Source organism: Triturus cristatus, chromosome 8 (assembly GCF_964204655.1).
Source record: "Triturus cristatus chromosome 8, aTriCri1.1, whole genome shotgun sequence".
Lineage (NCBI taxonomy): Eukaryota > Metazoa > Chordata > Amphibia > Caudata > Salamandridae > Triturus > Triturus cristatus.
Window position 1 is genome coordinate 1,452,502,890 of NC_140591.1, and position 12,197 is coordinate 1,452,515,086.

The 12,197-nt window shown below is 42.0% G+C and overlaps 1 protein-coding gene across 1 annotated transcript in view; it reads left to right on the plus strand.

Annotated features, from left to right (window-relative positions):
* The first annotated feature begins 5,799 nt into the window (after window positions 1-5,799).
* The window catches only part of INTS4 (integrator complex subunit 4), a 347,032-nt gene continuing 340,634 nt past the window's right edge, over window positions 5,800-12,197 (plus strand). The window contains exon 1 of the mRNA XM_085623249.1: window positions 5,800-5,965. Coding sequence (XP_085479375.1) covers window positions 5,909-5,965 — 57 coding nt within the window. The 5' untranslated portion in view covers window positions 5,800-5,908. The remainder of the gene's footprint in view (window positions 5,966-12,197) is intronic.

Genomic DNA, 12,197 nt, shown 5'->3' on the forward strand with positions numbered 1-12,197 from the left:
AACATTATTTTCTAACCCTTTTAATCTGGTGTTGCGTCTTTCAAAAGTGGCAGCCGTTGTGGAACGCGCTGTTGAGGAGGCGTACTCACCATTCTCTAGGGTTCCACAATGCACTACTCTGCCCCGCGCTACCTTATCTCAGGACATGTTCTGTGTCTTGAGGGGATTAGCATATAGCGCTTTGAGTCATCATGCATTACGTTACGTTTATTCTGCTTGGGTGCAATTTTGGTAAAGGCTCCACTAGCCTTTACCGGAACTGGCAGATAACGTGTGCATGTAACGCAATAGAAATCTCATTGATCATCAAAGGAGCAAAAAAAATAAGGAACTGGCATATCATTTCTAGTAATACAAAAGTGTAGTTGATCTGCTTAGTAACTATTCTACATTGTTGTGGGTAATTCGTCCAATGAAGTCACTATGTTTTGAATGGTGAAGAGTGGACAGTGTACTGGAGAGTCACAGAACTAATTTATTTAACAACATGACCACACACAACTTCAGCATCAGCCTGCCTCAAGCCTTTTGGTCTTCTGGTTCTGAAACTTCACTGGGATGGGTGAAATGGAAAAATACTTTCTAAACCATATTGCAGCTATAGATGAAGTAGGAAAGATATCGTTGGAACAATGCAAAAGTATGTTATTACATTCTTTAGGCCCTAAAGGGTTATAAATGTACAGTTGTATGTCTAGAGCATTAGTTGTGGGGGGTGTTAATGTATTTAATGCTGCAATCCTTTATATAGATAGATACTTTGCACCAAAGCTATGCATAGGCATAGGCGTTTTCAGCTGAAACAAACCAAAAAGGAAACGGTGGACGATTGTCGCAGAACTACAAAAACGGGCTATTCATTACAAGTTTGGTACATTGCATGATGACTTGATTACAGATCAGGTAGTCACGCACTCAAGCAATCCTGCAATTCAATAACATTTGTGGGTGAATAGTGACTCAACTTTAGAGGACATTTTAGCAACTGTCTGCAAAGCAGACATTTCAGAGTGATGTGACATGGCATTGAAAGAAGGGGGAAATAGAAGGAGATTCATTTAATTGAATGTTGCCACAAGGCCAGTACTAAAACTAATTTCACCCAGGCAGAGATAAATTGAAACCTAAGGAAAAAATAGATGTTATTGCAGTGATCGCATAGAGCATCTTTTGTGTAGCAAAAACTCCTGCCCTACGACAGAAATGTAGTAATTGTCATGTATTGGGTCATTTTGCCAAAGTGTCTATAAAGAAAAAACATGTCATGTGTCTGGGAAGAAACTGGTAATATGGAAAGGAATTAATCTGACCGTGAGCAGGCTGAACCAAACAATATTATTAGTATAAGTAAAAAAATATATTTTAATATAAACAGCAACCTTGTAAAGGTAAACCTGAATCTTGGATGTCAGTAGGTAGTGTCTTTTTAAACGTTTATACAGATTGAGGTTCACCCTCCACTATAAATAATGAGGAAATCTGAAAAGAAAACTTTGAGAACAAAATTGGGAATTTCTTGCTTGAGTCAGATGTACATCCTAAAGGATATAGCAGTGGAAAAATAGATATGCTTGGGTTCAGGTGGCTGACCTTGTAGTTCAAACATAGACACATAAGAAGCAAATTGTACTTAGCAAAAAAAGGGCCATCAGTGCTTGATTGGTTCAATCAAAAAAATGTAAGTGTTATTCTAGACCCTAACAGCAGGGAACAAGTTCTAATTGTGGAAGATGGAATTACAGTGGGGTTATCCATGTTAAAAAAGTACCCCAAAGTGTTCTGCAAAAGCTTAGGCACATTAATAGGTTTTTAATGCAAAATTCTGTTGAAAACTGATGCTTGCCCAAACGTGTACAAGGTCAGAAATATTCCTATGTCTGTAGGAGAAGAGGTATCGAAAGAGTTGGAAATAATAGTCTCTTTCAATATTAGTGAAGCAATTGAGGCATCCGAATGCATTTCGCCATTAGTCGTGGCACAACACAGAAATGGCAACATCTGGTTGTTGTCGATTTGTCCCACTTGAATAATAACATTGTAATTGACAGATTTCCATTACCAAAAAAAATTGAAATGATTACATGTCTTGAAGGAGCTAGATGGTTTTCAAGAATTGATTTATATGCTGCGTGCGCTGCATCTCTTCAACACCTGATTCTATGAAGGTCACAGAATTTATGACATGGGTGTTTTTTCAATTCAAATAGATGCCTTTCAGGTTGGCTTTGGTAGCTGCTGTTTTTCAAAGGCTGATGTTTAACTTGTTTGGTAATGAAAACGGAATGACGGCATCTTGATCTTTGGGGAAGATAGAAGCAAACTTGACCTCAGACTGGAGACATTTTTGCGAATCCTAGAAGCTAAAGGATTGACTAAAGAGTTTTCAAAAGACAAATTTTGAGAAAACTATGTGACATTTCTGGGACACATAATTGAGGAAAGTGGGATTGAAGTTAAACTGTCATTAGTAAATGCTATTAAAGAAGTATCCACTCCAAGGAGCAAGGATGACGTTTGGTCATTTTTATTAGAACATGCTATTGTGCTAAGTCCATTCCTAAATTAGCTGTAAAATGCTACAGTATTAGACAGGAATAAGTTTGGATGAGCAACACAGTGCGAGGAGGATTTTGCACTATAAAACAGCTTATTTGTAATATTACGCATTACAAAGATTTGACCCCAATGCAGATTGTGTGGTGAAAACACATCCAAGTAAAAAGGGTTTAGGTGCTGCATTAACTCAGCTGGCCACAAAGGTAAGAAAAGTGTAATAGCCTTTACTTCAAGAACTCAGTCTCCCACCAAAGAAAAATATCCTACCAAAAAGAAGTAAACTTGTGCATGTGCTTGGGCTTTAGATCACTTCAGAGCATTTATGTGAGTTAAATCTGTTACTGTTCAGTGTGGCCATAAATCACTTGTGAAACTTTTGACTACAGAGGGTACATTAAATGCTTACAAAATCTTGTATGCACTGGGCAAAAATAATGTGGTGGTGGATTTCTCATCCAGAATGCCAACACAGTTGGAAGAGTGTGAAGATGACATTTGCACATGGCTTTAGTACATGATCGTCGCATGCCTGCAGTAAAAAATCAGAAGTGTGAGATTGCTTATCGGGGCGATGTGGTTTGGCAGAAAGTGTTCAAATGTATCTGCGATGAATGGTTGAAAATGAATGTTTGCATGATACCATAAGACCATTTTGGCAAGTACGGTCTGAACTTTCTTTAGAAAATGAAATGAATTAAGGGGGGACAGAATGGTTGCACTGTTCGGTTAATGTAGCATGATCAAAAAATGATGACATAAAGGTCATTTCAGCATTCATCGATCAAATTCAATGGTAAAAAAGCTATGTTGGTGGCCTCAGGTTGACATTGTTATAGAGAGACATGTTAGAGAGGGTGTCAATTTTTCTAGAGCAGACAAATCTGTTCGCACAATAAGACCACCTCTGTGCAAAAGATATAATCCTAAGAATCCTTGGGAATCAGTGGTCACTGACATCATGGGACCTGTAGGTCCGCTGAAGATATTTGTGATTCTTTTTATGGATATGTTTTCCAGGTGGTCTTATGTAGAAATTGTTGGGAAAGCTGACACTGACACGATTCTATGTTTTTAGCTCAAGTTTTTGTATCAGCGGGAATTCCCACTACCATTTAAAGTGATAATGGAGTTCAATTTGGATTAGATTGTTCAGTTGAAAACTGCTGTATGGGAGAGACTAATAATGAAGGCATTGGTGTTTCACCCTTTCTAGTTATGAGTGGAAGGAATCTCAAAACTAATTACAATCCTGGTTGGTTGTTTGGTTCAAATGATGAACATGGTCATTGGAGTTGGGAAAAGACATTATAACAAGAAATCGTCAGAAGAGTAAAAGTTTCTATAAATGCAAAAACATTACTAAATTGGTGTAAATTAGAGTTGAAGATTGGGTTTGTATAAAGAAACCGAATATTGTGACAAAGGGTGTGTCAGTTCTATGATCCTGAGGAAGTTGTGGAGGTGTCGTGGAATGCAGTTTGACTTAAGAATGGTAAAGTGTGAAATCTAAAAAGAATAGCTGTGGAGAAAAGTAGGTGTAGAAAACTTTCCATCAAGATTCCAAAAGAAGCAAATTTAGTTGGACGGATGATGAAAAGAAGACTGCGGCAAAGCCCTAGACGCCAGAATCAACAAAAAACTTCTTAGAAAGCTCCATACCACCCAGAACGCCGCAGCCAGACTGATCCTTGACATCCCCCACCGCAACCATATCACCCAACACCTCCGCGACCCCCACTGACTCCCCATCTAAAATGAATAACCTTCAAGCTCCTCATGCATGCATACAACGCCCTCCACAACATTGGACCAGCATCCCTAAACAACCGCCTCTCATTCCACGTACCCAAGAGAAACCTGCGGTCAACCGACCTCTCTCTGGCCACCATGCCACGCATCTACAAGACCAGAACCGGGGGAAGGTCCTTCTCCTCTCTCACAGCCAAGACCACCCACTCCCCTCCACCTCCGGCAAAGCCCTACACTGATCAAGTTCAGGAGAGACATCAAGACCTAGCTCTTCAGATGATTTAAAAAAGGGGAGAGGAGTTTGCCTAACGGCTAGGGCGGTTGACCTCGAATTTGGGGAACTGGGTTCGAGTCTCGACAATGATGCTGAACATCCTGTGATTCTGGGCCAATCACTTGATCTCCCAGTGCCTAACAAAAATGAATGTGTCCTCATGTAACGCAACTGGTGCTATGTAAAGTGCTCTGATACCCGATACCTTCGGGTCAAGTTCGCACTATATAAAACTCAGTATAGAGCGCCTTGAGAGCCTCGCGGGTGAGTAGTTGTGCTTTACAAACCCCTGATTGATTGATTGATTGATTGATTGAAGGATTAGCACCTGGCACAAGTTTAGTAGGCACTGAATTATGTGGTATGATTAAATAACAGACTGTTGAAAAAAAGGAAGAGGAAACCACCTAAATGGTTTAAGGATTGCATTTACGGTGAAAAATGTATAATTGATTCCATTTGAGTTCCATGAGAGTCATTCTTGATGTATTTTACATACACGCCAATAGAGATAATTCAGGCAGAAATGGCTTTATTTTGGCTGAAAATGCCTTGTATTTAATAGAAGTCAATGGGGAAATACATTCTCCCGACTATTTTTTCTTAAATTTTCATCTTTCTCTTTTAAAATGTTGGCTTGTATGATTTTATTGTACTTTTAGTTTGTTTGATTTTATCATAGAGTAGGGGGATGCGTTGTGGACTTGCGTTATTATTTTTCATCCTATGTGACAATCCCAGTGATGCTAAGAACATTCTATACTGTTGGAGAGTGCAGATGTTCTTCTGTGTGTTCCTGCTTCGATGAGTACTCTTGACAATTAAGTAGTGAGCACTGTTATACCTGGATTGTGTTATACTACAGCTTTGATCAAGAGGCGAGGTGTACTTAAATGCCAGACCAGCTATACGACAACATCAGCATCTCCTGACAGTTCCAGCTGCCTGTCCTGGGCGTATTGGACATTGCAAATATGTTAAAAAGAAGGTATGTATCTACTGGATATGCTTACACTGCACATAATTCATTGAAAAGTTTTGGGGTCAATAAACGAATTGTGTTTAGCTTGTAATAAAAATCATCCGTCGACCTTGCAGAACTTTCTAAAGAATTGTCACACTGATGCAAGTTTGTCTCTGGATGACCGTCACCCGACTCCCTCTCAAGATGGCGGCGCCGTTCGCTGAGCCCGGGCAGTTCGTCTAACTTCCAGTGTAGACCGGGCAGGGTATGCCTATGCACAGGCCCTAGAACGTAAAGCACACACTGTGTTGAGAAGACAGTTCAAGCTGCATTCCCAGTGTGGATTTGTGTCACCGGCCGCCGTGATGGCGGCGCACCTGAAGAAGCGTGTGTACGAGGAGTACAGCCGTGTCGTCGTCCAGGTAACGCAGTAGTAGTTGTTCCCATGCCTAAGTGCAGGGCGGACCACCGGGGTATCGATCCAAGCCTGCCGGTGTTTGTTCTGCTTATAATGGCAGTGTATGAGCGACGGGCACAGTGTTCTTTTTAAAATGTAATATAGCCTTACTATAAACTGTATAGTGTGTGCACTTGAAGTACTAAAGCGTATGTTGAAAAAGGTAAACACGCCACGCATTTCTTTTTAAAATAGAGAAGCCCGATTGTATGACCCCTCTATCTAATCTCTTTTTAAATCCCTCAAAGCTTTCTTTGCGGCGTAAGAGGAATCGCTTTTAAACTAAAAGACTCAGAATGCAAAGTGCTGGTAGATAAAAGACCGGAGTACCTAAGAGTGGCACGTATGGCAGGAGAGCGTCATGGGTTGCCCCACAGGACCACTGCCTACAATATGCAATCGTACTCAGGCTAAGACCTGATTTTTCTTTTATTTTCGTTTTCTGTTTCTTGAAACTGACTCCTCTTCAATGTAAGTTTGTGGGCAAAATATGTTTCCCCGATTTAGTTTTCATAATCTCCCTCTTTCCTGCTTCCAAATGCTGGCATGTATGCTACACACTTTGACTGGTTAAGGGACATGGTGTGCTTGATCGAACAGAATACTTATAGCAAGCCGATTATCCATGACCAGCCTTAAAAACAGGCCTCGAGAAATCAACTCGCCCACTTGCTTTGGCAGATTTTATAAGTGCCAACTATTTTTAGGGACTGCTGGCCAAGTCTGGCGAGATACTATAGCTGCAAAAGAACAGGTTATATCCAGAAAGTGAACGAGCGATAAAGATGCCTTTAAGTCTTATTCGTGTTTAGAAAATACTCTAACTGAGCAGTCGGAGAAAGAAAAGTAAAGTGAACTGTCATGCTTTGTGAAATGTAAGGCTATATAGGAAGTCAGTTTCTTTCTAATATACAATTAATTTGTAAATTAACTGTACACATATTTCACAATATATTTTATTTAGCATTTGGGAAACAACTTTTTGTTTTCATTCTGCAGTGTGAAGGAAACAAATATTTTATTAGGATCATAACAATGTACATGGTGATGTGCAAATGCTAAATATTTGCCGAAACTCGATTTCCACGTTTGCTTGGCCGTTATAGAGTTGTTAATAATCAATGAGAACTAGCTCTTGTTTAAATTGTTTGTATGTCTGCGGGTGGGGGAAAACCATTAGGTTTTTATGAAGGCCCTCACCCACCAACCTAGTTGGTGGCATGCTTCATCATTGGGCCCCACCCGAGGTTCCGAGTGTACCTCAGGTGTGCTTCGACGCCAGATTACTGTGGAGCGGGTTTTTTTGGTTCGTGAGTGTGCTGTGGGTGTGCTCTGAGTGAGGTTTAAAATACTGTCCTGGGTGTCCCAAAGACTGTTTTAATGGTGGGCCCCAAGCAGTCAATAAAAACAAAGGCTATCGGACGTGCTCGGTAGGCTTATGGCCTCCGACGTCCTGTGCGGTCAACTAGTTTCAGCCAGGCCTTTTCTTCTACTGGCTTTCGTCAGGACCTTATATGTGTGGGGTGTTGCAGGGGTTGTTATGAGTTTGTCAGTGCCCTGTGTGTAAAGCACACGCTACGGTGCTTATATGTGCAAGAGGTGTTTCCTCTCGGGATGTACACCTGATTATAGCGAACAACTCAGCATGGAGCTCAGCCGGGGGCCAGGACCATGTGCACTTGCGCAAAGTTGCTGGACCCTCAATGAACCTGTTGTCCGGGCAGAGGCAACGTTATAGAGTTGTATCAGTAAAACTGCATCTTACGAGGGCCAGGATCCGCGCCTGGGCAGAGATGGGAGTAGATGTCGGGGCTTTCTTTGGAGATGGCGATCTCCTTGATCATGAATCTTTTTTACAGGCTACAGGTGCACCAACACATTTATATTTATTACACGCTGCAGTTTCTCATTACATTAGGAACACATGGGCCCCGCAGTGTAGAGAACCTCCACAGCATAACTTGGTTCACCTCTTATATTATATGGGGAATGGGGGGCACCTAGTCAGATGGATATACACGGGTATACGGGCACACGCCGCAGTCACACTTACATCCCTTAGAACAAAATGGACCGAAGATACTGATACAGAAATCACAGATAAAGCCTGGAAGTGCATGCTTGAACATCCTAAAAGAGTATCCCGTAATGCCGAACTAAAATTCACCCTCACAGCGAATCCACCGTATGTTCCCTGAGGCACACCATTGCTGCCCCCGTTGTAAAGGGGACAATGCAGATTTCCTTCATATGCTATGGTCCTACCCCCGCCTCCTGGACTACTGGAGAAGCGTTCGTTAGTCCCTAGGCGAGGTTTCACGCATTTCTGTTTCAGATGGCGCCCTGGATTGCCTCATGGGCCTTCGTAGACGTACAAGTGCACAGAAAGTGCAACTGAGATTCTTAGATCTGGCCCTCATTCTGGCAATAAGAGCCCTTACCATGAGGTGGAAATTCCCCAGGTGCCCGACGTTACCCAGCTGGCAGGATGACATGATACAATGGGGGAAGACTGAGGGCGCAGCCCTTCGGAGGGAGTAAGAGAAAGGATTGCGAAAACGACCCATCTCAATGGAATGGGATATTATGTTACATGATTTTGAACTACTAGATTTAATACCCCCACAATGTACCCCACCACCATGAATCGCGATACGGCTTTGGGACCAAATGACTCGAATCTCCCAAACCCTGGGCCATTTACTACAATCCATGGGTAATGTAGGCCCCCAGAAATACTCTAATAATCCCCTTAGGCTACTATTAGAATTAGCATAGACAGACCAGGAGTACGGAGTGGGTGGGATGGGGAGGGAGGGGACATAGTTAGGTTTGTTTAGTTGATTGAAAATATATATATGATTTATGTTATTGATATTTATGTGACACTATTTCACGATTATCAGAACTCATAGCTATTATTCGGAAGTACATGTAGTTCATTTTCCGTTGTGATATTCGATCACTGTATAGTAGATTCATGCAATGCTTTTGTAGAAACTGTCCCAAGAACAAAAGACCTTCTGTATTAATCTTTGCATTTGATGTGATGTCAAGGTCCTCAATAAAGTATATATAAAAAAACAAAATATCAGTAAAACTGCATGTCAATGGGAAAGTTTGTGTCCAGTTCAATGGAAATGCGCTGTCTGTCAATGACGATGCACAACCAGATCATGCTTTAGAAATATATTTATTAAAAGTGAGAGTTTTTAAACATGAACTGAGAAACATTCCTGCCCCCACCATAATGACTACACTATTGATGAGGCAAATCAGCGCTCGGGTGACCCCTAAATGTGGGCTAGATTTTTATTATACATGGAGCAAAAACGAGTTTTTGTGCAGCAGACCTGCTGAACTCATGTTTGAAAGTGCTCTCATATTTGATAATGATTACTGAAGAGAAGGAACTCCGCAATCAGTCTCAACATATAACAGTTCACATAGTTAGTCCATCACAAAGTGGATCTGATGCAGTACAAATTTCTGGGAACCTTTTTTTTTTTTTTTAAAGACCTTTATTGTGCAAAGGGATGGTTACACTGCGTCACGCCAACAACCCGGAGGCAGGCCGCGATATCGACAAATGTTTCCAATGGAGGTGTATCATATCAGGAGTCATAAACAATATCAGCATCCTAACATACAGGGAGAGACACACCCTCGGCCCTGGTGAGGAGTACAACGGCGCGACCAGTGAAGAGTGGAGGGTCTTACATTTTCTGGGTTTTGTGAACTGGAATCGAATCCTAGGCACACGGTCCCGTCCTGACACTCCGGCGAGTACTAGGACCGCAGCTCATGGAGAGGGTAACTTATAGGTAAATCGTCCACTACCACCTTTTCTCCCAACCCCCCCGCAACAATCAGAGGGAAACAGCAAACTTTCGGTGCGGAGCTATTGCAGAAAACCAACAGACTATTTCTGGGAACCTTAAGTGTTTGGATTCTATTCACCTGTCCAGTCTAGTCAAAAATTATTTTTTCGTCTGAAAGCCATAAAAGATATTACATCACGGATAACATTTATTGATAATACTGAACAAAAATAAAGATAAAACTATACAATGTAAAATCCATAAAAAATGAACACTATTAATTAAATGCATAATTACAACACTAAAATATCATGATTAGTTAAAGACATTCGTCCTTCAATCTTTTTCTGAGTCTAAAAGCTTGAGATACAAAGCTGCAGCTTCTCTAGATTGGACCATTTATTAGTATTGTGAACTTAGATATTCAGGTTCTCATCAGCAACACACCTTGCGAGAGGGATTTCGGACCATTCCCAGTGGAGGCTGGGTGGTAGGCGCACGGGCGGATCACAGGGTGCCCCCAAGGTTGGAGGCCTGGTATTTGAGAGATAAAAGGATTTGTGACAAGGTCCATGAGCGTGCGAGCCAGTACTTTGCAGAAAACCAGGGATCGTGGACTCGGCACTGGCCCCGTGGTTAGTCTTTAAGGCAGTGATGAGAGGGGAGGTTCAGGCAATAATAGGGGGCAAGAGAAAGGAAACGAGAAAGTTGAGCGCAGAAATAGAGGGAGAGATATTGGAGCTGGAAAGGTTAGCACAAGAAGAAGGAGGGGAAACGCATAAACTCCAATTAGTGTTACACCAGCAAGATTTGCTAGCCCTGTCTAAAGACCTGGCGCACAAACATGCCATGGCAACACAGCATCATCTCTGAAGCTGGAGATAAGGTGGCCAAACTCCTGACCTGGTTGGAGAATCGCCACTAGGAGAGGTCATGGGTACTTGAGATAAGGGATGAGCTGGAGAGGTCTCTGACAACCAATACAGCTATAGCGGAGACCTTCGCCTCCTACTATGAGGCGTTGTATACTTCCCGGACCACCATGACGCATGCTGACTGCATGTATTTTCTACAAAACTTGCGCCTTAGAGAACTGACAGGGAGCAAAGTGAGAACCTGGAAGCCGAAATCACAGAAGAAAAGCTCCTGCAGGCGCTGAGAGGTTTGCAGTCGGGCAAAGCCCAAGGACCCAATGGCATACTGGTTGAACTGTACAAAGGGATGGGAGCGACAGTAGCTAAGCCAATGTTGGAAATGTTTAATGAAGCACTCTCTGGAGGATGCCTACCAGCCGATCAAAGAATGGCGACGTTGGTGATTATACCTAAAGAAGTGTTATATGGCCATTAAGGTAATTGTCGACACTGCTAAGTTCGCATGAGCTTTGCTGCCATGATGCTGCTTTTGCGCACGTTACTACATTACTTTATTTTGCAAGACTCTGTTTATGCCTTTCACATGAGAACTGTCTGCTTTTCGCGTTCTCTGCTAGTTCCTGGAGTTTAGTCTGAAGACGATGTGCAAGGTCGATAAACAATGCCCCTTGTTATTCTGTTCTGGTTAGTCCCTAGCACCTAGACAAAACATGCTAACCGCAGATGCGCTACTAGACGCTTATGCTTTGATATTACGGGGATGCATATTGTTTAAAAACATACTTGGAGAGAGACCTTTCCATGGAGACGAACAGTGATGTTCCTATGATGTAAACTTTCCATCTAGGCTTTAAGATATGGGGTCTGCTGACAAAGCCCAGAAATCTTCTTTTATATAATGCAACTTCTTCCAGTAAAGGGGAGAGTGGTTGGGCCTTATAGTCATTTTTCCACTGTCTGTATATGTTGACATCCCCCCTTTATATTCTATGTAATTGTAACAATGCTAATTGTTCTGAGTTAATGCATTTCGCTTCTGGTAGTGTCACATATACTGCATTATAGAGCACGATAGTTAAAATATTTTTTTTTTAACTATTACAGGGACTCCGCCAATTCTTATTGTGGACAAGTACGAGTGAGTGAGCGAAACAGTATGTCTTGCTACCGCGATTCCTGAGAGAGTCGGGAGTGTTGTGTTCTGGGTTGTCTAATCATTTGTAGCTTCGTGATTATGTAGGAGAACGAATGAGACACTATAGCTAGTCGGTTTTGGGATTTTGGGTACTAAGGTGGTAGGAAGGTACAACCTATATACACCGAGGTCCTGTTTTCCTATGTATTGTTCTGTGTATGTGTAGAATCCCCGCAACAGAAGGAAAGCCTCCAGCCGAGTGCGGATCGAATAGGCTGATTTCTGTGCTCAACTTGGAGACCAAAGTGCTGGCCAAAATTCTAGCAACCAGATTGTGGGGTATAATACCCTTGATTGTCCACCCGG